The sequence below is a fragment of the Macaca nemestrina genome, chromosome 5 (assembly GCF_043159975.1).
Source record: "Macaca nemestrina isolate mMacNem1 chromosome 5, mMacNem.hap1, whole genome shotgun sequence".
NCBI classification, from domain to species: Eukaryota; Metazoa; Chordata; class Mammalia; order Primates; family Cercopithecidae; genus Macaca; species Macaca nemestrina.
Window position 1 is genome coordinate 48,748,155 of NC_092129.1, and position 25,232 is coordinate 48,773,386.

A 25,232-nucleotide genomic window follows, 5' to 3' on the forward strand; every position below is an offset into this window, starting at 1 on the left:
AGTCACAGGTTCCCCATACAAATTACAGGGGCTGAGGAATTTATTTGGGGAGAAGAGACAATCTGTGACACGGACTTAAATATGGCATTGAAAGGAGTGTTGAGGGAAAGGCTTGTGTATTGCAGAATGATGGTTAGTTATGAGAAAGAGCCAGAGAGAGGCCTCAGGGCTTTCTTCTGTCTGTTCCCTTTTCTAAAATTTATTCTTTTCCAACCACAAAGAAGACGTTTTATCTCCCAGTGAAGTCGCTCCCTGTGACTTATCATTCTTTGTTTTGGCTGAAGAGTCCATTTTGCCTAGAGGTTACAGGGGTGTTTTTATTAGCACCTTTTTAAAAACATGAGTAAAACATTCTTTGTAGAAAAGTTAGGAAATGAAAATAAGCAAAAATTTGAAACCACAAACCATCTGTAATCCTGCCACTATTTGTTAACAGATAACTAATGTTAACATTTCAGTCTGAATGGCGTAAGCATCCCCTCAAATACCAAAAATTACGTGACAGGGATTATGTGTTCTTTAAATAGCAATGCATTCTATTTGATATTTTCTTTGGGTAGCTTTGAGGACTATGCTGAAATTATAAGTTCTATTTCTATAAACTTTCAATATTAAAGAACATATAAGCGACTGCCTTCTCAGTAGCTCTCTGGCAGCTAGTCAAAGCCATGTTGTGGGCAATATTCAGTGCAGAACTTTCCATAGGAAAATGGTATTGCTTCTCAGAAAATGTCATGACCTGCACTTTCCTTGTGGTCATCGTAGGCGGGGGATGTTCCGTGTGATTCATAGACCAGACTCAAAGGACGAGTTTAGCAAAGGCCCACTCCCACTCCCCCTTGCCAAGGGCACTTGAAGGAAGTCTATCATGGTTTTACTTTGGCTATAGTACTACATTACATTTATTACACCTTAAAAGAATGTCTAAGCTGGGTATGGTGGCTCATACCAGTAATCTCAGTGCTTTGAGAAACTGAGGCAAGAGGATCACTTGAGCCTAGAAGTTCAAGATCAGCCTGGGCAATATCTTGAGACTCCGTCTCTACAAAAAAAAATTTAAAAATTAGCTGAACATGGTGGCACACACCTGTAATCCCAGCTACTCGGAATGCTGAGGTGGGAGGATCACTGAGGCCCAGGAGTTTGAGGCTGCAATGAGCCATGATCTCACTACTCCACTCCAGCTTGGGTGACAGAGTGAGAGCCTATCTCCTAAAAAAAAAAAAACAAAAAGGTCTGCTTCATTGATGCTGTATATATGGAGGTAATATATGACCTAAATAACAATTCTGTTTATCTGTTGTTGTTTTTTTTTTCCTGTTTAGGCAGCAATAAGGAAAGAACTAAATGAATTTAAAAGCACAGAAATGGAAGTTCATGAAGAGAGTCGACAGTTTACAAGGTAGGTGACAAAATGCAGTTTAGAAATTGAGAATGCTTAAGATGTGATCCCATCTTAAGTTGGTTAAAAAAAAGAAATTGCCTACAATGGTAAATTTTATGATAGGTATATTTTATCACAATTAAAAAATGTTTTTAAACAGTTTAGCTTAAAACCATCTTATGAACATTTCCGCTTCTCTCACATTCATCCTTGCTTCCTTTTAAGAACCTAACAATCTGTGTGACAGTTTTAAAGGTATTACTAGATAAGACTGTAAATTTCTAGAATTTCATAATAAACTCAGCTATCTCCTTCAAGAACACTAAAACTAATCATGCTGAATAAGAATTTCTAAAATTAAATCTTTTCTTTCAAGGAAGTCTGAATCATTCCATAGGGCTACATTTTGGTTCCTTTCTTCGTTTTTTTCTGGGCCTGAAGACATCATTTATTCTGCTCTTGAACAGACTTAGTTGAAGTTGTATGCCCAGAATAGATGCTGGCGAGAGTCAGTGTGGGCACATATATAACACTTTGGTTTCACAATAGACATAGCATAGGATTGAAGCTGACTTTTCAGAAGATACAACTTTAGAATGGGAATCCTGATTTTATTGGTGCCATAGGATATTGCTATCGTCTTACCATTTTTCCGCTAGTCCCCTTCGGTTTCTTTCACAGGTTACCAAACCCAGAAAGGACCTGAGTGATCATATAGTCTGACCCCCTCACTTCACAGGTGTTCTGTTTATTTCTGTCTTAAGGATGAATGTACTTTGCTTTGTATAACAGGTGTTTCTAAAAATTTGCAAGCAAATCAAATCTTTAAAAATCAAATCAATAAAAAATACCAGGATAGATGACCAATGACATGAAAAAGATCATGATAGGTCTTTGTGGAAAACAAATATTGATCCCCTAAGCTACAGCCATACATCCCGGTGCCACTGTTCCTGCAGTCCTGGTTATGATGGCACTGTGTACTGGGAGCATGTCACAATATAAAGGAAGCTGCTGTATAACCTCCAACTTTAACAGCAAACTTCCCTGAAATTGATGGGGGAGCAGTGAGGTTTGTTATTGTAGACTTACTCCACAGCTTTTCTTCCTATGTTACTGTCTTGTGTGCCAGGGCAACTCCCCTTTCTTTCAGGGTTACAGTCGGCCTTCCGTATCTATGGGTTCCCCATCTGCAGAATCAACTGACCACAGTCCAAATTTTTTTTTTTTTTAGACAGAGTCTCGCTCTGTCACCAGGGCTGGAGGCACAATCTCAGCTTACTGCAACATCCACCTCCCGGGTTCAAGCGATTCTCCTGCCTCAGCTTCCCAAGTAGCTGGGATTACAGGCATGTGCCACCATACCTGGCCAATTTTTGTATTAATAACAGAGACAGGGTTTCACCATGTTGGTCCAGCTGGTCTCAAACTCCTAACCTCAAGTGATCTGCCCGCCTCAGTCTCCCAAAATGCTGGGATTACAGGCATGAGCCACCACACCCAGCCCAAAATATTTTTTAAAACAAATACAAAATAACACCACAACAATAAAAATAACACAGTTCATAAAATGATACTGTATAATAGCTATTTATACAGCGCTTACATTATATTAGGTAGTATAAGTAATCTAAAGATGATTTAAAGTATATAGAAGGATGGGTGTAGGTTGTATGTAAATTCTACACCATTTTATATCAGGGACTTGAGGAATTCATCGATTTTCATATCTGAAGGGGTCTTGGAATGAATCCCCTGCAGACACCAAGAGCTGAATGTACTTCTTTATTTGTTTATGTCCTCCTATGTCATTTGTTTGTATATACATGTAGAGTATTCCAACATCCTGAATGGATTTTTATCTATTTGAGGGCTTTATTCTATCATAATGTACTCTGAGACCAACAACGTGTCCCTATGAAGCCAGACTTTTTTTCCCCCTCTTTTCTCCCTTCCACTTCTGAGGTAGGGAAAAATGTATGCTAAAATGTGACACCTGTAGCTGCTCTTCTGAAGTAAAGTTGATTATTGAAAAGTGGCTCAATATTTGGGGTGACCTCATGCTGACTGGGGCCTCCGGGCAACTGGGAAGATGGAGTGCTTGGTGCAGTTGAGTCCTGACCCCTGAGCTGCAGGGTCTGCACTCAACCCACACATTATCATTCGGGATAGTTTTGCTTCTGTGTAGTTTTCCTAGAAGTTGGAGTATCTGATAGCCTTATCTTCATTTGATAGCATGATATAAAGAATAAATTACAGTAAAAAAAATTGAATTGTAAAAGTACATTTTTATGGAAGTTCTCATTTTATGAAAAATAAATATGTATACTAAAAGAGGTTCTTTCTATTCTGTTGTACGCTATATGAAGAAGTACAATAAAATTGGGGTACAGGGAGAAGTAAGGGTCATTTTGTTTTAGTGGGGGTATTTTTTTTTTTTTTGGTAGAGATGAGGTCTTGCTATGTTGCCCAGGGTGGTCTTGAACTCCTGAGCTCAAGCGATCCTCCCACCTCAGTCTCCCAAAGTGTTGTGATTACAGGCATGAGCCACTGCACCTGGCCTCTTTTTTATATTTGTATTTGTATGTACAAAAATAATATATTCTAATTAAGCATTCAAGCAATACAAAATTCTATTAAGTATAAATGAAAACCCTTCACTCCTTTCCCAACCTCATTTCTATTCTCACAGGTATCTACTAGTAAAAGCTTGATGTAGATCCTTTTAGATGTTTTTCCATGCATTTATAAACGTGTGTGTATATATATATAAAATATGTGTACGTACATGTATGCATTTATATGCACCCTCTCTCACACATAAACACAGCATGTAAGAAATCTTTTCTATAATAATATATATCTCATTGAGCTAGATGCAGTGGCTCAGGCCTGTAATCCTAGCACTTGGGGAGGCCGAGGTGGGCAGATCATTTGAGCTCAGGAGTTTGAGACCAGCCTGGACAACATAGCAAACACTGTCTTTACTAAAAATGCAAAAATTAGCTGAGTGTAGTGGCTCACACCTGTAATCCCAGCTACTTGGGAAGCTGAGGTAGGAGGATCCCTTGAGCCCAGGAGGCAGAGGTTGCAGTGAGCCCAGATCATACCACTGCACTCCTGCACTCCAGCCTGGGCAACAGAGAGAGATCCTGTCTCAAAAAAAATATATATATATATACACACACACATATATATGTATGTGTGTGTGTGTGTATATATATATTTCATTTGAATGACTGACATTTCATAGGTAATATGCCAAAAAGTTATTGAACAATTACACTATTGATGAATGTTTATGGAGTTTTCAATTTTTCATTATTAAAACAATGTTGCCTTGACTTTCTTTAGGCATATATCTTTGTGCACACATGCCAGTATTTCTGTGTTAGTCCCATAAGTGGATTTGCTAGGTTTCTAGGCATACACATTTTGCATTTTGGAATAAACTATTCCACTATCCTCCAAAAAGAGCACTTAGTTTACAGATCTACAGTTTAAGAGCATGCCTAGTCTACTGACTCACCCTCATCAGCATTTGGGAGGAGAGGGATGTGGTTGAGAGGTTTATATTCTAAAAGGATGAACAATAATACCGCATTCCATTGATTTCTATTAGATTGGGCATCTTAACATATCTTTATTGATCACTTATTTTTTATTATTTGACTTGACTATCCAAAACTTCTGACCAGCTGAGGCAGGAGGATTGCTTTAACCCAGGAGTTCTCTACCAGCCTGATCAACATCGTGAGACCCCATCTCTAGAAAAAATTTTTAAAATTAGCTGAGCATGGCAGTGCTTGCATGTAGTCTCAGCTACTTGGGTGGCTGAGGTGAGAGAATCACCTGAGCCCAGCAAATTGAGGCTGCAGTGAGGCATGGCTACACCACTGCACTCCAGCCTGGGTGACAAAGTGAGACCCTGTCTCAAAAAAAAAAAAAAAAAAAAAAAAATTATGGGATCAATTTTTTGGGTAGTTATTTGTCTTTTATATGGACTAGTAGCATCTCCTTAGATATCATGGATATCAGCCCTTTATTGCATATGTTGCAATATTTTTCTCCAATTTGTTATTAACTTTTAAACTTTTTAATGGTATTTTGTTTAAATTTTTGTATATTCAAATCTGTCTGTATTGTTATGTTTTACTTCATTGTTTTGTGTCTTATGGACGGAGGAGGCCAAGAGTATAAAACTGTTATTTTTACCTGTTATATATGCTTTGGAGGGGTTCATTTTTTTGTGTGTATGATTCAGAAAAGTAAACTAACTTTACTTCTTTCTAAATCAGTAGTTGATTCTCTCACTGCCACTTATTTCCCTGTGGATGAGAAATTCTCTTTTAATATACACATCAGTCAATTTCTGGATTGCTTATTATGTTCTAATGAGCTGTTTATCTATCCCTGTCTATATCCTACTGCTTAATTAGGACAGATTTGTAATATACTTTTATTTTTGATGGGGCATTTTTTTCACCCTCAAAATTGTATTGGCTATTTTTTTTTATTTACTCATCTTGAGAAATTTAGTATATGCTTCTTGTATTTCATAAAAGTCTATTGATATCTTCATTGCTTATGTAAACATAAACAGATGCAAATATATAAGCTTTTGGGGCAAGTAACAACTGATATCAAGGGCAAACTTTAAAAGTTCTCCAAAACATAAATTGATTAACACTCTTTAATACCTTTCCAGACAAGAAAAAATTAAATTTTCCTATCACTAAAATGAATACGCCTTGCTTAAGAATTCTTAAACCTTGGCAGTAAAGCAAATGTTACTGCTATTTTTCCATTAACTTATGAGATCATTAGAGATATATTCCAGAAGAGATATATTTTGGCTCCAATACATAAAAATAATGCTTATGATTTTTAAGCTGTTTTCAGTAATTCTTTTAAGAGGAAGAAGTTCTGGTAATCACTACTCTTTCTAATAAAAATAATACAAAAACACAATCCAGTTTTACATTTAGCAAATTGCTCATAAAAAAGATGGTACTCAGCACCAGCCTCTCTTGGGGAAAATAAACACCAAATGAATCATTACCTTGCCCTTTAAATGCCCTAGATACACAGTAGCTCTCCTTTCCTCTTATTAGCATGAGACAGTGTCTTCTTATACCAAGTAAGGCTTCCCTTCAAAACCTCAATCTGTGAACTCCTTGCAGATTTGGGTTGGTTAATAAATGGGCTGACTCCTCTTCTCGGGCACCTCTTTATCTAGAGGCCATTTCTGACACAGTGATGTACTGGTGTACAATGGAAGGACCCACTTCTGTATATGGCTTCTTTTATTTCTGTATCTCCGGAGAGAGACACAAACTGGTGGCCAAGGGCAGGCATGGGAGGGAGACTTCTCACGACTCACCCTTTTGAACGTTTTGAATTTTTGAAACATTATGAATGTTATTACCTGGTCAAAAACAAACATTTAAAAGAAAAAATAAAGGATCCATTCTCTAAGTCCTTGTTTCTGTAAATGAGGATTCCATCATGGTGGCTTTTCTTGATTAATGTGTTGGCACTAACATTAATTGTGACACTTCCACGTCTTGCGCACTGAGGAGGTACCTCTGATACTTCCACCATGGAATACATTCCATGACGTGTTTGGTTTTTAGTGATGAAGAACTGTCATCTAATTCTCCCAGTTTCTACCAGTATTTTCCAGGTGGTGCCCTGGAATTGGAATGGATTCTAGGGCTGTACAACAAGGGTGGGGACAAATGGTCCCCAGAAGAAATCACCCTGTGGCCCAATAGGTACCAAGCCCTAACCTCAGTTGCTTAGACCTTGCTGCTTGTCTGGCCACATTCTGCATTTTCTACCCCTCAGCAATGCCCACTCAGCCCACTGTTCACAACCCAAAAGTCCATTTGAGGGTGATAGATCATTAGATAGGATCATTGCGTTCTCTAAGGAGACCAACATGGCAAACAAAAGCCACTTCCTTTTCCATAGTAAATGGAATTTCCACAATATAAAATAACTCTCTGAATTCTAAAGACAAATTACACGAAAGGTGAAATTTTACTTAAGTTCTAAATTGTAAAGTAGTTATAGTTGAGCGGTAAGATTTTGAGTAATTTTAATTTTCCTCTGGATAGTCTCTGTTTTCCCAATAGAGAAAGTGTTAACATGTATCAGATTTGTTAGCAAGAGAGAATATTACTTTTTGAAAATAAACTTCTCATTTTGTAAATGATGACATTTTTGGAGTATACAAAGTAGTTTCATGTTTGTATCAGCTTGTAAATTATTTACTTCTTGTATTATGGAGTCTTACTGAAGACTCATAGAATCATTGAATTGAGGCTCTTAGAGTTAAAATGAGCTTCAAGAGATCATTGGCATAATGTCAAATGGGAAAGTCAGGATATTGACTAACTGTAGCAGCAGTATATTTTATTTAAAATTCAGATGTCTGGAAATAAAGATTAGGAAATAACTTCAAAAATTCTTAGTGTTTCATTACAGAGTGGGGTTATAGTAATCTCTTTTTCTTTTCTCTACTTTTCAAATTTTCTTAATGGTAAGAAGTTTTTCTTCATGTTGAGAGGTTTCTTAATGTTGAGAAGTTTTCTTATGTTGAGACTGAGATATTAACATACAGTGACCCTTGAACAATGTGGGTGTTAGGGGCTCTGATCCCCGCTCACAGTCAAAAATCCACATATAACTTTTGACTCTCCCAAAACTTAACTACTAAAACCTACTGGTGACTGGAATCCTTACTGATAACATAGTCAATCAACACATATTTTGTATGTTACATGTGTTAGGTACTATGTTCTTACAGTAAAGTAGGCTACAGGAAAGAAAATGTTACTTTAAAAATCTGAGGAGGCCAGGCACAGTGGCTCACGCCTGTAATCCCAGTACTTTGGGAGGCCATGGCCAGGGGATCACATGAGGTCAGGAGTTCGAGACCAGCTTGGCCAACATGGTGAATCCCCGTCTCTACTAAAAATACAAAAATTAGCTGGGTGTGGTGGTACACATCTGTAATCCCAGCTACTTGGGAGCCTGAGGCATGAGAATTGCTTGAACCTGGAAGGTGGAGGTTGAAGTGAGCTGAGATCACCTGGGTGACAGAGTGAGAATCTGTCTCAAAAAATAAAAATAATAATAATAAATCATAAGGAAGAGACAACATTACTATTGATTAAGTGGAATTGTATCATCATAAAGGTCTTCGTCCTTATCGTCTTCATGTTGAATAGGCTGAGGAGAAGGAGGGGGTTGGTCTTGTTGTTTTCAGGGGTAGCAGAGGTGGAAGAATATCCATGTATAAGTGGACTCATGCAGTTCAAATCCATGTTATTCAAGGGTCAACTCTATCTATGTATGGACACATACACATACACATTTTTTTTTTTTTTTTTTTTTGAGACGGAGTCTCGCTCTGTCGCCCAGGCTGAAGCGCAGTGACACTATCTTGGCTCATTGCAAGCTCTGCCTCCCAGGTTCATGCCATTCTCTTGCCTCAGCCTCACAAGTAGCTGGGACTACAGGTGCCCACCACCACGCCCGGCTAATTTTTTGTATTTTTAGTAGAGATGGGGTTTCACCGTGTTAGCCAGGATGGTCTCAATCTCCTGACCTTGTGATCTACCTGCCTCGGCCTCTCAAAGTGCTGGGATTACAGGCGTGAGCCACTGCGCCCAGCCCATATACGTATTTTTTAAAGCAATGATCTCATTCTATACTTTCTTGAGGTATTACTATCCTACGTGGATTTACAGTTAAAGTAAACCACCCTTTCAGCTTCTAGGTATGCTTATCAAAATATGACATCACAGGGACTATACATGAAACTGCAATAAAAATTAATAAGGGGTCCTCCACCGAGGAATGGAAAGGCTGCTTTTGTAGTGGCACTCCCTTTCATGGATACTCCATTTACTTGCTACCTGGACAGAAATTAAAAGGGTTTTAAAATGCTGCTTTACTACTACCAGAGTTGAAAGCAAGGCTCAGTATTGGGAATGATAAGAGCCCAGCCAGTGTGTAATGTAGCCTCTCAGCTAGAACAAGGAGCTGTGATTTAAGAGAGCCTCTTCCTTTGTTTAACATAAGTGTATGTATGGGAGGATCCCCTGAGCCCCAGAGTTCCAGGCAGCAGTGAGCTATGATCTGGCCACTGCACTCCAGCCGGATGACAAAGCCAGACCCTGTCTCTTTAAAAAAATAAAGAAAGAAAATTTTAAAATAATAAGCATATGTGGCATGACAATGAAACTCTTTTAAAGAAAAGGGGAATGAATTATTTAGGAGTTTTATATCTGTCAAGTAGGGAAGTACAGGAAAGTAATATTTTACCTTTGTGAGTAATTATACATTTTATGTTATGTCAATACATTTACAGGAAGGGCTGGGCACAGTGGCTTATGCCTGTAATCTCAGCACTTTGGGAGGCTGAGGTAGGTGGATCACCTGAGGTCGGGGTTCAAGACCAGCCTGGCCAACATGGTGAACCCTGTCTCTACTAAAAATACTAAAAAAATTAGCCGGGCATGGTGGTGTATGCCTGTAATCCCAGCTACTCTGGAGACTGAAGCAGGAGAATCACTTGAACCCGGGAGGCAGAGGCTGCAGTGAACCAAGATTGCACCAATGCATGCCAGCCTAGGCAAAAGAGCAAGACTCTGTCTCAAAAAAATAAAAAATAAAAAATAAAGAATTTGTAGGAAGATGAATAATTTTTTAAAATTAAATTACAAAAGAACCACCTTTATCAAAATCATTATCTGAATTCCATAACTTAAAAATAGCTTTTCCCCCATTCCCTCCCTCTCAGCAGTATGAAAATGAGAAAAAAAAATGTATTGTAGTTTTAAAAGAAAGAAGAAAATATGTATGACTTTAGATTGGAGTCTCAGGAAAGTTCCAAAAAGAGGGTGGACAGAAAGCTTCAGTATCCTTAGGGCACAGTAAATCTATTTATTGCTCCACCAACTTGAAGCCTAAAGCCAAAACTGTCATGCTGTCACATAGACAAACTTCTCAAGAGGTAAAGCTGAATTTCTCCTACTTTAAAATGAATGCAAATTACTGAGAAATAACAAACTGAAGAGTATTTTGCAATTTCAGTACCTCTAACCACAGCGTTTTAGAACTGAATTTGTAGATAAGGTGTCTAATTTAAACAGGATATAAGTGTCATTTTCAGATTGGATAGAGCAGGAAAATATATGGCTTTTTTTTTCCTTCTGGTTGTTACTTTTTACCAAATCTGGGCAGTCTATCTAAAGAGGGGTCATAGTTGTGACCTCTGGCTTTGTCAGCACATTATTGCATGCATGGTATTAATTGGTCACCTTCTTTTCCTAGTCAGCCCTTGAAGCTGTGTTGGTGGCCTGTGGCCTTCCAATACAATCCAGACTGTGGAAATCACTGTGTTCTGGGATCCATGGGCAAATGGTGTGTGCAGGGAAAAAAAAATCTTACACTCTCCTCAGTCATTTTTGAAAATTAAATGCAGAATACTTTCCAGGATAATACTGGACTTTCAAAGATTATCTCTTCTGGCGGGGTGCGGTGGCTCATGCTGTAATCCCAGCACTTTGAGAGGCCAAGGCGGGAGGATCACTTGAGGCCAGGAGTTCAAGACCAACCTGGCCAACATGGCACAACGCTGTCTCTACAAAAAATACAAAAATTAGCCGTGCGTGGTGGCGGATGTCTGTAATCCCAGCTACTTGGGAGACTGAGGCAGGAGGATCACTTGAATCCAGGAGGCGGGGATTGCAGTGAGCCGAGATCATGCCACTGCACTCCATCCTGTGTGAGAGTGAGACGGTGTCCCCCCAACCTCCCAAAAAAGAAGATTATCTCTCCTGGCCCATTGACTACTCCCTTTGTTATCCAACCCCAAAATTTCATTTACCTTCTTCATCCCGCAGACATTACTAATGGGGAGAGAAAACATCAGGTTTCCTTGTCCTTGCCCCTTGAATTCAAGATTAGATGAACATCTGAAGATTAGGACACTGTGGAATGTTTGGTATGCAAAGCCCAGCAGATTTGGCAAGAGCTAAATAATTGCTAAGTTAGATGAGTTTTTAACTAAGTTTTAGAAAAGCTGAACCTAAGAAAGATAGAGCTTTGGTAGCTCATGGTGGAGGGTCCTGGAGGGACAATGCATGTGTTGTCAGGGCTCCCTGGTTCCTGCTGCCTTTCTGGAGTGTGGACAATGCTGGCGTGCCCTGCTCAGAGGGAGATACTGCTGCTAGTTTGGGCTATCACTGGATGGGCTCTTCGAGTCATTGTGAAAAGTTTGAGAATAGACTGTAACAATCAAAGTGTGACCTGAGAAGGTGGAACAGGATTTTTCTCTGGTCAAAACTGATCAAAACGTGAATGGATAATGAAATTGTGGTATATATACACAACGGAATACTACTCAGCACAAGAAATAATGAAATTTTGTCATTACACCAGCATGGATGAGCCTGGAGGATGTTATGTTATGTAAAATAAGGCAGGCACAGAAAGATAAACACCACACGTTCTCACTTACATGTAGAAGCTAAAAAGTTGGTCTCATTGAAGTAGAGAGTAAACGAGTGGTTATTAGAGGATAAACAGGGTGAGGGAAAGGAGATAGGGTGCAATTGGTTAACAGATACAGCTAGATGGGTGAAATAGGTTCTAGTGTTCCATAGCACTGTAGGGGGACTATAGTTAATAATTTATTGCATATGTTCACAAAGCATATGTATATTCAAAAAGAGAGAATTTTGAATGTTCCTGACACAAAGAAATGATAAATGTGTAGGATGATTGATTTGCTAGTTTGATCATTACACTTTTTATGCCAACAAAATATCACTCTCTACCCCATAAATATGAACAATTATTGTATGTCAATTAAAAATAATAATAAAATAATAAAAATTTTAAATAAAATTTGATTAAAATGGATAGAGGTAGAAATTCAAATGATCACCTTTTCTCTTCCATGCTACCCAGAGAACACCAGAAAATCACCCCTTCGAATGGAAGTACAGATGAGGACATATTTTGATCTCATACTGAAATGTAGGTTAGGAAGACAGAGTCTGGAGCATAGCACTTCCACTTACCAGCTCTCTCTCTCTCTGCCTTGGGCAAATGAGGTAGCATCCCTGTGCCTTGGTTTCCACAACTATACAAAGATGATATAGGAACACTTTGCTCATAGGATTGTTTTCGGGATTAAATGAGGAAATACATGCATAGCACTTGGACTTATAAGCTCTGGTATATATTGTATTAGGATTGTTATTATTATCTGTATATTAGTCCATTCTCACGCTGCTATAAGGACATACTTGAGACTGGGTAATTTATAAAGGAAAGAGATTTAATTGACTCACAGTTCCATGTGGCTGGGGAGGCCTCAGGAAACTTGCAATCATGGCAGAAGGCACCTCTTCACAGGGCAACAGGAGAGAGAATGAGTGCCAAGTGCAGGGAGAAGCCCCATCGGGTCTCGTGAGAACTCACCGTCACGAGAACAGCATGGGGGAAACCACTCGCCTGATTCAATTACCTCCCACCAGGTCCCTCCCAAAACATGTGAAGATTATGAGATTACAATTCAAGATGAGGTTTGGGTGGGAACACAGCCAAACCACATCAGTTTGCCTTTCACATTGTATATAAAATATTTGACTTAAGAGGTTTTCAGTTACTCTTTGAAGTATTTTATAGATCTTCCTTATTTTGCTTCAAGTTTTGGTTGACTCTTCCTAGAAAGCATTTTGGAATTGTCTTATCAGGTGGGTTATTGTATATTAGTATATATTTACTTGTAATTAAGTTTAGGGGCTTCTGATTGGACTCCTCAGTTACATAGAGTTATTTATAGAGCTAACAAATAACTTCCTAGATGCCCCTGTATATATGTGTTCAGTGACTTACGCATTCAACAGATAGTTACTGAGCACATCCCTAGTGAGCCAGATTGCGTTCTGGACCCTGAGAGTTTAGGACCTGTCTCATAAGGCCCTCAGGTGGTTATGTTCTAGTAGAGAGGCAAACTATTACCAAGTCAATAATAAATACACATGAGCATTTCAGATAGTGCTAAGGACTTTGAAGAAAAGGTAATAGGACAGGGGTGGGTATAGATCTGATGGCCAAGAAAGGGGTCTGAATCTGTCCGGGTTCTCCAGAGAAACAAAACCAATAAGATAGATGTATATAGATGTATGAAAGGGGATTTATTAGTGCAATTGGTTCACATGATAATGGACACTGAGAAGTCCCACAACAGGTTGTTGACAACCTGGAGACCTTGGGATGCTGGTAGCCTGGCTCAGTCCAAGGCCAGAGGCCTGAGAGCTCGAGGCAGTGGGGAGTACTGGTGTGAGTTCTGAAGTACAAAGGGTGGGGATCCTGGAGTTGTTGTTCAAGGACAAGAGAGGAAGAGTGTGTATCCCAGCTCCAGCAGATGGATTGACATAGTTTCCTTTTCTCTGTTTTTGTCCTCTCTGGCTCTCTGTCAGATTGGCTGTGGCCGCCAATGCTGAGGGAAGATCTTCCCTACCTAGTCCACTCAGACTCACAAGCCAGTCTCTGAAAACACCCTCACAGACTGTATTAGGCCATTCTTGACTGCTACAAAGAAATACCTGAGTCTGAGTAATTTATAAGAAAACAGGTTTAATTGGCTCACAGTTCTGCAGGCTGTACAGGAAGCATGGCAGCATCTGCTCCTGGGGAGGCCTCAGGAAGTCTCCAATCATGGCAGAAAGCAAAGGGGGAGCAGGCACATCGCATGGCAAGAATGGGAGCAAGAGTGGAGGAGGAATGCCCCACACTTTTAAACCAGACCTCGTGAGAAGTCACTCACCATCACAAAGACAGTACCAAGCCATAGGGATCCACCCCCATGACCCAAACACCTCCCAGCCCCACCTCCAGCATTGGGGATTATATTCCAACATGAGATTTGGCAGGGACAAATATCCAAACTATATCATTCTGCCCCTGGCCCCTCCCAAATCTCATGTCCTTCTCACATTTCCAAATGCCTTCCCAACAGTCCCCCAAAGTCTTAATTCATTTCAGCATTAACTCAAAAGTTCAAAATCTCATCTGAAAAAAGGCAAATCCTTTCCAGCTATGATCTGTAAAATAACAAGCAAGTTAGTTATTTCCAAGATACAGTGGGGATCTACATTGGGTAAACATTCCCATTCCCAAAGGGAGAAATCAGCCAAAAGAAAGTGGCTACAGGCCCCATGCAAGTTCAAAACCCAGGAGGGCAGTCATTAAATCATAAAGCTCCAAAATAATCGCCTCTGACTGCATGTCCCATGTCCCGGGCACTCTAGTGTAAGTGGGCATCTCTACCCCTGTGGATTTGCAAAGTGCAGCCCCCAGGCTGCTCTCACAGGCTGGCGTTGAATGTCTGTGGCCTTTCCAGGCACATGATGCAAGCCGCCAGTGGATCTACCATTCTGGGGTCTGGAGGACAGTGGCTTCCTTCTCACAGTTCCACTAGGCAGTGCCCCAGAGGAGACCCTGTGTGGAATCCCCAACCCCTCATTTCCCTTCCACACTGCCCTAGTAGAGGTTCTCTGTGGGGGCTATGCCCTTGCAGCAGGCTTCTGCCTGGACACCCAGGCTTTTCCATGTATCCCCTGAAATCTAGGTGAAGTCTCCGAAGCTTCCATCACTTTTGCATTCTGTGCATCTGCAGGCTTAACGTCATGTGGAAGCTGCCGAGGCTTTCAGCTTGCACCCTCTGAAGCAGAAGCCTGAGCTGTATCTGGGGCCCTTTGAGCCAAGGCTAGAGCCAAAATGGCTGGGATGCAGGGAACAGTGTCCTGAGCCTACACGAGGCAACAGGGCCCTTGACCTGGCCCTCGAAAGAGTGGCTGAAAGAGTGATGTTGCCTCTGTGTATCAAATGCAGGCATGGCAGTCCTCACATCTGCCCAAGGTTATGGTCAGGGGTAGATTAAGAACTGAACTCAAAGTGGACACATTCCTGCTTTAGTCATAAATTGTCTACTAGTTTTGTAAAGCTTGCTGTATCTTATCTTTCTTTTGACTTTTGGAAAGGCAAACACACAGAAGTAATATAAGTCCCTTGTGTCCAACTAGCAGCTCCTCAGTTAACAATTCACGGCCCATCTCATTTCACCTGCTCTGATTTTTTAGTTTTTCATTTTGTAATGCTTGTATTCAACACAGCAACATTTATTAAGTACTACCATGTGCCAGAGTTTGTATTCAATGAGTACGTAAAAATGGATAAGCTTCTCGTGATCCAATAGCAAAGGCACATGTATCCAAAGATTATATAATGTATATATAATGTGAGCAATAACTGGCATAAGCCAAAGGTTATGGGAACACAGGAAAGAGAGTGATTAGTGCTTCCCTGAGCAGTGGAGAAAAGGGAATTGGAGAACTCACAGAGTGAGATTGCATAAAGCACAGATGGGAGGAGAGATAAAGGTAGAAGAAAGAGTAGGCCAGGTGTGGTGGCTCAAACCTGTAATCCCAGTACTCTGGGAGGACGAGGACAGATTGCTTGAGTGCAGGAGTTCAAGACCAGCCTGGGCAACATAGCAAAACCCCATTTCTACTAAAAATACAAATATTAGCTGGGCATGGTGGTGCATGCCTATAGTTTCAGCTACTTCGAGGCTGAGGGGGGAGAATCACCTGAGCCTAGGAGGTTGAAGCTGCAGTGAGCTGAGATCGCACCACTGTACTCCAGCCTGGGCAACAGGAGTGGAACCCTGTTCCCACCCCAGGGCTCCCCCAACCACCCCGCAAAAAAAAGGTAGAGGAAAGAGCATTAGCGCAAAAGCCTTTTTGGGGCAAATGATTGGAATGGAGAATATTTGGAAGCAGTGATAGAGATATAGCTACAACCATGAGTTGGGCCACTTTCTCCAGGAAATTTAAATTTTCTTTTGTTGGTTTTCTTATTTTAATTTTTTAAGGGATAGGGTCTTGCTACATGCCCAGGCTTGTCTTGAACTCCTGGACTCAAGGCTATCCTCCCAACTCAGCCTCCCAAGCAGGTGGGATCACAGGTGTATGCCACCATGCCCAGCTTAAATTTTATTTTGTAGGGAATGGGGAACAATACATCCTTTTGAGAAAGAACGGGGCTGGGCACAGTGGCTCATACCTGTAATCACAGCACTTTGGAATGCAAAGGTGGGCAAATCACTTGAGACCAGGAGTTCAAGACCAGCCTAGGTAACATAGTGAGACCCCCATCTCTAATTAAAAATAAAAAAAGATTTTTAAAACCCCAAGAACTGGAATGATGGGACCAGTATTTTTAAGGATAGTGCTAGTAACAGTGAGGAGCATAGATCTGATGGAGAGAGTCTGGGACAGGGAAGTCAGTTAGGAGACTGGCTGACCAGAGCAGATGAGCATTCGATTATAGAAGACAGGGTGAAATGCTACGCAGAGTTGCATAAACGTGGAATTGCAGAAGTAGGCTGGAGAGCTTGATCACTTAAGGCTTTATGGAGAAGATAACTTTTGACCTTGATCTTGAAAATGAAAATATAGATAGGAAATGAAGGGAAGGAATTGCAGTATTAGTGAACAGCATGTTCAAAAGTACCGGGCTACAAAAATGCGAGGAATGTTTAGGAACTCACAAGGAGGGAAAGGAAGCCAGCTGGCTGGCTAACAAGCATACCATGAAAGTAGTGCCAGCAAAAGATGACACTTTAATGATTCCAAGACAGGCAGTTGAGGCAGGACTTGGTGACTAATAGGAAATGCTGGATGAGGGAGAGAAATGAATTGCTAATCTGAGGTTTCTAGACAAAAAATATTTTTAAAGGTAGAACATTAAATAAGACAAAGTGCAAAGGCAGGTTAACAAGGAAAGCTTTGTATTGTTGTGGACATGCTTAGTATGTACCTGTGGAACATCTGGGGGAAGCGTCCTGTAGGCTTTCAGAAATTCAAGTGTAGAAAGTAAATTTGGAGTTGTCAGCAGGAGATGATGAGAGGCTGAAACTAATGAAAAAGTGCCTATTTGTTGTTCTGCTTTTATAATACAAACCAGGTGTACCGAAATCCCTTTGTGAAACATCTCCCTCTGCTTGATAAAAGTTAGAGTGTGACACTCAAGAATAGTGATGTTTTCTGTCTTAGTTGCTGTGGAACCTGAATACTATAACCAGCATCTTTTATATAAGGGTTGTCTCTGCTTTCCTCGATAATATTTATAACAGTATTTTTTTACAACAGCAATCTATAAACAGTAATTCAGTTGGGGGATATCTAGGGTAGCTTTTCATTGTAAACACGGCCACGCCTTCCTCAGCTCACTGCATGCAGAATGTGCTCCTAGGCCACAGACTCATAGTTTCTGTTTCTTACTCCAGGTTTCATCGTCCATAACGAAGTGCGAGACTGTTTGGAAACAGAGACTGATCATCTTTGGGGGAAGCCCTGCTTCCTGAAAACCTGATATTGCACTGGGATTTGAATGTGTGTGTTTCCGTTTAACTTGTGGTGAAGGAAGTGTGTGACTCAGCTTGGTTGGGAAGTGCTCCTCACCTGTGCGGTCCAGATGGCTCCAACAAGCAAAGGGAAGGATGCAGTGACTCTTGCTGCCCAGAATGCACAGCGATGGTAAGAGACACCATGGATATTCTTCATCAGAAGCTTTAATCAAAGAAGATGAGCAGATGACAATCGCTGGCTCCCTGTTACCAGAAAGCCAAATTTTATGATGCGGGTGAAAGAAAAATATAGATAAAATTGCTGGGCACTGAAAAGGGGTGAGAGTTGAAAATCAGAAAGAAAGAGAAATATTTCATTATGTTAATGAAGAAAAGAGAAAACTGAAGCATAAATGTATTTTTGAAGTAGTTATTGGGTAGCTGAGAACTTAGTAAGGGATTTAGGAATCTAATCTCCCGATATGGATTCCTCAAAGACTTGATCTGAGAATATTCTTGTTTCACCATTATGTTGGTACAGTATAGTACCACAATTTTATGTTGTGCCAGTGAATCCAGTTGCCAGAAATAAGTCTGAATGTTTTCATGCATCTTTTTCTTAAATGCGAGAGCTTCTACTGACTTTTAACAAGCATGCTTACCCAAATTTTGTTGCATGCTTTTAAGTAGCATTAGCTATACACACTTGACATTTTTAAATATTCCTTTCCTAGTGTACCAGCCTTCACAGGAAAAGAGGACTGAGAATAAAGTCAGATGTAATGTGACCCTAGAGAACTGTAGCAAGCTTCAGAAATAAATCTTTTGATCTTTCCCTATCTTGATTAGATCCAAAGTCAAAGCAACCATACTTCACCTAAAGAAGACAGTATTGACAATCATGACACCTGTTATAAAAACTTGACTCCAAAGTTAAAATTTAAGCAAGATACAAACGTGCTGCCTGCAGTTAGTCCTGCATGGGAATAAGGACTAGTTATTTTTTAGTGCTGCATTTTTTAAAAGTTGGATTGCTGCTATTAAAAAAAAAAAAGAAAAAAAAAAAAAGGACACAGATCAAAAAAAAAACCCAAAGGCTTAACAGAACATGGAAAGTTTCCACTACGTTGTGTGTGAGGAAATCCTCATCTTGTATTTTAAGAATCTGCAGATTGCATCCATAAATACAATACAGTATTTACTGTCAATGCAAAAGAATCGGTGAGATTAAAGTAGTGGAAGCTTTCCCTATGAGCCTACAGTCTGTATTGTTTACATTAAGAAACGCTCTATTGTTGTGTTCCTATTTTCCATGGAGTCACAGGCACAGTATGACTTCTGCTCCCGAATACATATAACCATATGTAAATACCACCTTGCATTTAATTGTTCTTCACGATTGTTTTGTGCCCCTTTAATTAAAAACACATGAAATGAATAACAAAACAAGACCCAAATAGAGTTTATTTTATTCTCAGAGTTTGGACTACAATTTTCTGAGATGTTTCTGGTTCAGGACTGTAATTTTCTATTTCAACCCAAAAGTTTAAGCATTTAACCTGGTGAATAAATGTAGATCCTGCCATTCATTGGTATTTTGAAGAACCACTTGAAATCGGATCATTTTATTTAAAAATAAAAAATGATAATGCCAGTTGGCCTATTATTAAAAGCCAGGACTGTATTAGCACTAGGAAAAGTAACCAGCATTACTGCACCTCTTGTTAGGCTCTGTGCATTAACAAAATACACATAGAGTCTGTTGTCATTTCACTAATAGGATAAGACAAATTTTTTGCTTTGAAAAAATTTTTCTGTGTGCCCAGGTATCTGTCTCTGACTGAGGTTTTGTCTGTTTTATAGTGTTTCAATCCAGCCATAAAAATTAACTTGTGATTTTTTTTCCAAGAGTCATGCTTTTCCTTAATTATATTTTTATTTTATTATTTCAGTGTCTTGGGAAAAATACCAAGAGATATAATGTTTCTTTTAATTGTCTATGCTTAATCATCTTTAAACACTTTACATTTCTAACCACAAGACCTCTCTATAATGGTAAATATAAGACATCACCATCTTATCACTCAAAGTACATGTTATTGAAAGTTTTTATTTGGTTGATAAAAGGAACAATTTCTTCCCACTTTTGATGCCTATGACGCAATTTTTTATTGCCTACAATGAGATACACTCAGTACAAAAAATGAAAATCTGGTATTTCAAAATTGTTTTTTTTGTATAATAGGTCAGATTTATTAACTACTCATACTTTTTCTTTATACTAATCGATACATTTAGAAAAAATTTTTTAACTTAGATAAAAGTTTAAAAGTTAAAAAAAAAATTAGCCACTGCTAGTCTACTATTTAGGAAATTGGAATCAGCAATTATTTTATTAGAATGACGACTTGAGTAAAAAGCTGTGGAAAGAATTAAAGGATTATAAGCTAAGTTGTATTTTGCGGAATATGGTTCTATTTTAGTAGAGCAGAGTCGAGCCATATCCCCACTGGCCGCCCAGCCAGAAGTCCTGGGGGCCCTAAAGGGATCTAGAGGTCTGGCCCACCCTCCATGCATAGGCACCTCTGCCCACCACCAGTGTTTCAGCAATCCAACCAGTAAGCATATGCCATATAGGAAAAATAAAAGTGTGTGTGAATTGGATTTCTTTTGTTGTAACACAATTCCAGGTTTTTGGCTATTTAAAGTTTGACATTAGGCTGACATTGAGGAAGTAAGTGGGTTTTCCTGAGTTCCCAAGATATGATTAAGGAAGAAAACAAACCCATCTCCAGGAAGATCCCAGTCCGGAAAGAACTAGACAGATGTAAAAACCAAAGTGACCAATTTAGTTTTTTTTAAATGAAGAACAAAACATTAATATTAAGGTATTAAGAAGATGCTCAGCAGGCTTGATCGGCATCTTCATGGTCATTACCAATCGGTCTGACAAAATAGTTCTCTGGTAGTCAGCATTCATTCAAGGCAGCTTGCCTGATAATTTCCTGTGTATGTGAAGCGTCTCACACTTTTACATGTTAGCTATAATTCCTTAAATTACTTAACTGAAATCTGTAATAGAGAACCATTTTGGCATCTGAACAGCTATTTTACATGGAGGAAAAAGCACACACATCTGTCTCTCTGCTTTACCCAGAAAAACTGACTTTCTGGTTTCATCTTCATATTGTTTAGTAGCATAATAAGAGTAGTCCTTTATCTTTCTCTAATGTTAGTAAATATATTCTGTTAGTAGGAAGTTCTGAAATTGAAGGGAAAATATATTTAAGGAAATAAAGGAATTGAATACACCCTTCAAAAATCGCCAAATACTGAAAATAAGAGATGAGTCCTTAAAACCTGAGTCAAAAAAGGTCCAGTTTTACAGCCTGCAATTAATTCAGGGCTGCATTGGCATTAAAAAAAAATTAAATAAATATATATGCATATTATATATTTAGTAGCTTACACTTAAAAGAGGAAAAGATTGCATTAACACTGCATGTGCTGGTATGTGCCACATTAACACCTAACAGGCATTTTATTTATACTTCATAGAACCAGGCAGATACAACTCTGAAAAAATCATACTGTATTCACAATGGAAAAGGATAGTCTTGTCTACCACAGAGTAGTATGTCCACACTTAGTAATGAAAACTTCCTTCCTTTCCTGCTCAAAAATTTCTTCAGTCTGTTATTATTTTCAAGTGCCCCTTGCTGCAAATTTCAAACGGAGCAAGAAATCTTCCTCAGAGTAGGTGGTTTAGAATTAAATTAGTACAATATATATGAATTTATGTCATTTACCCCTGAGTATGGTAGAACTGTTAAAGCATTCTTAAATTCCAATTATATGAAGCCTATCATTACTAGGAAAAGTATATTCTTTGGGATAAGAATTAATTTCTTCACACCATTAGAGTATGTTGTGAGTAGTAAGGAACTACTTAGGTGCAATTTATTTACAGAATTGTCCCTTGGCCTCTTGAAATGGCTAGATCTTTCCCTACTGAGTAGATAGTTTCTACTTACTGGCAGGATAGATTACATTGCTTTACTGGACAAAGCAGAATGAACTTACACAACTAAAATATGTCCTATATTGGCCAGGCGTGGTGGCTCACACCTGTAATCCCAGCACTTTGGGAGGCCAAGGCCGGTGGATCACTTGAGGTCAGGAGTTCAAGACCAGCCTGACCAACATGGTGAAACCGCGTCTCTACTAAAAATACTTAAAAAAAAAAAAAAAAAAAAGTATCCAGGCATGGTGGCTTGTGCCTGTAATCCCAGCTACTCGGGAGGCTGAGGCAGGGGAATTGCTTAAACCCAGGAGGCGGAGGTTGCAGTGAGCCAAGATCGTGCCTCTCCACTCCAGCCTTTGCGACAGAGCAAGACTGCGTCTCAAAATAATAATAATAATAATAATAATAATAATAATAATAATAATGGATAAAATAAAATAAAATATGTCCTTGAGGGAAAAGCAATGACAGAGTAATCACCAAATTAATAGGAACATCTTTCTAGAGAAAGTACATCCCCAGTTAGTTTAAACCCAGGTTTCAGAGAAGCAGCATTGGGCTCTACTGTAAAGGCAGGCAGCAACGAAGAGGTGGTAGGGAGAGAGATAGAGTACTCTCAGATAATTCCCATTTTCACTTCCGATTTCCTTTTCGTAATCGTTAAGCTTAAGCTATGTATGGAAATGCAAAGCATCATTAGCATTTCTAGAAGGCAGCTGGAACCTTACCCACCAATGCTTTTTTGAAGACGGTGTCACCCCAAATTTAAAAATCCTATTGTATATGTTGTGAAATTTCTGGCAAAAAAGTGGAGGACCCTGTGGCAGCTATTCCCACCTAAAGCCAACCATATAAGGATGAGTCATTTTTTAGCCATGCTAGGATTTACTGCACACACACACAAAATGTCATTTAGCTTGTCGCATTGCTAGCACAGCTGCACATATGAGCAAAGCACTGTTGGTCCATGTTTCTCAGTGGGGGTGCTCTTGGCATTTGGAGCTGGGCAGGTCTTTGTTGTACAGAATCATCCCATGCATTGCCAGATGTTTAATATCCTAGGCCCCTGCTGACTAAATGTCAGTAGCATTCTCAGTCACTGTAAACACCAAGAATAAAAAGCCTTCCCCCAGGTTCAAATACCCTCTCTGGGAGGTTGGTATCACCTCCCCTGAATGCCACTGTCTACTGCAATTTGAGGACACATAGAGAAAAAGTGCCTATCCCCAAACATTGTCTCTGCTGCCTTGCATTTCTTTGGGCCCTGAATGGTTTTTCTCCCTTCATTTTTCAAGCCTTTGTCTCAGTGCAGCTTTAATTTGCCAGTTCTTCAGGGAGGAGGTTACTGGGCAGCCTCGGCCATTCAGTGGGCATGGGGACTTGGCCTAGTCCCTATATATACTTAAAGGAGAGATCATACATGAAGAAGGCTTTTTTTTTTTTTTTTTTTTTTTTTTTGCCTTACAACTTTTCTTTAGAACCACATTTTTGGTCATAATCCTTGTTACTGTCATGAGGATTGTTGCATGGGTTAAACACAAACACAGACTAACAGTGCACTTGAACAAACCTGGTGGTCTTTGGAAATGAGTTACCATTAGATTTCACCTGGTTATGCTGCATCCCATAAGTTCCAAATGAATCGCCTGTTTATCCCATTAACAAAGCATTTAATTCACACGCAAATGCTTGAATTCCCCCGGTATAAATGTAGTCATGCGGTTCAACTTTTCTAATAAGATTTGTGAATGCTGCATTATGATGAAAATGTGGATTAACTGTGGATTGCATGCCTATTGTTCATACTTCAGTGATGGTCACACACAAAACAAGATGAGTTTTACTTAGGTGAAACATTATTAAACTGTACTAACAATACAGAAACATACTCTCTTTGTCGCTTTGTATCACCAAAACTGAATGGTAAATATGTTATTCGGATGAATTGTGGCTAGCAAAATGGAATTCACTTAGCCACTATAATTTTTTAAAACATTAAAATTTCTAAATTTTTTTTGAGGCCAGTTAACGCAGAGTCAATAAAGGTGGTTATATTGTAAGCTTTTAGATGGTGCTTAAGAATTCTTATCTTTTTAAATAGCAGTATTTTTTTTTTTTAAGAATAAATTGAAAGGAGCAAATAAGGCAGAATGCCACTCTACCCTCAGGTCAATTTTATGGTATATGAAAATGCCAATAATATTTGTGCCACTTGCCAACTCGTGAGAGGGGGGCTTTTCCCTTACTGGTTACTTTTGTTATAGTTTGACTATGTCATTACATTGTTTAGAGAGCCTCCACAACCAGAAGCTGCCACTGCAGTGCTAACTCGCCTTCAGAAAGAATCAGAATGATTCAAGGGTCAAACCACTTTCATCCCTTAAAATATAGGGACTAATATTTCTTTTTCTTGTTTTTTAAACATTTCTTCTGTGGCTTAGAAATATGCCAGTGTGTTCAAAACATTTACACCAATTTCACCAGATTTAATACCTACTAAAAATTCAAACGAGTTTCTTTCTTTCTTTCTTTCTTTCTTTCTTTCTTTCTTTCTTTCTTTCTTTCTTTCTTTCTTTCTTTCTTTCTTTCTTTCTTTCTTTCTTTCTTTCTTTCTTTCTTGTTTCTGTGTAACAGTGATTTTTAAATAATGGACTATCTGCATTCTTTTGTTATTTCACACTTCAGTTAAAATGATAACAATGGTAAACTGTGATCATTATCAGACTGACTGAATGCTTTCTGATTTCCAGTGAGTGATCTAGTTCTACGTATTACACAGGTGTAATATCTGTGAGTGTAAATAACTGGAACTGTACACTGATTAACATGACAGTTTCTCTTTTGTTGTTGTTCTTATCTGTACTGTATTATAGTATGTGGGTATAAATATCTACAAGTATACACACATAAGTACTTGTATTCCACTATTGTAACCTGAAAGAAAGACTATGTATTCTCTTTTTTAATTCCATACTGGTGTTTGTGTTATTTAAAAAGCAAAATTCTGCTCTATTTAGTTGTATAATATTAGAGGATACTTTGCTGTGCACAATTCCAAGTGCCTTAGAACATTGTTTAGCTTTCCTGAGTATATGTAAATCCATATATGTATAAAATTGGGAAAAGTTACCTCAATAAAATCATTGGGAAATCCCCAGTTTTAGTTTGTTCCAGTTTCTATTATATTTGGATAGTGCTCAGCCTTTTTAAATGAAAAAAGGAAAAAAGGTAAGACAGCTTCACTAATTGCCTGTTATTTCAACTTCACCTAAGTTGTTAACACCTCTTTGTATGTAAGGCCTTGAGACATGTACTTTTTATTTAAAATGTCTGTCTACAGAATTACTGCTCTTAAAAGAAACTTACAGTATTTTTTTAACTTC

At 39.0% G+C, this 25,232-nt stretch overlaps 1 protein-coding gene across 7 annotated transcripts in view; it reads left to right on the plus strand.

The window, feature by feature from the left end:
• Nucleotides 1-25,006, plus strand: part of LOC105465759 (phosphatase and actin regulator 2) — a 300,918-nt gene extending 275,912 nt beyond the window's left edge. For 4 of the 7 annotated variants that reach the window (XM_071096527.1, XM_071096528.1, XM_011714341.3 and 1 more), the window contains 2 exons: nucleotides 1,326-1,402; nucleotides 17,766-25,006. In XM_071096527.1, the coding sequence (XP_070952628.1) occupies nucleotides 1,326-1,402; nucleotides 17,766-17,781 (93 nt within the window). In that variant the 3' untranslated portion in view covers nucleotides 17,782-25,006. Of the gene's footprint in view, nucleotides 1-1,325; nucleotides 1,407-17,765 lie in introns of those variants that run through there. The other 3 variants (XM_024787892.2, XM_024787893.2, XM_071096529.1) reach the window with 1 other exon arrangement.
• The last annotated feature ends 226 nt before the right edge of the window (nucleotides 25,007-25,232 follow it).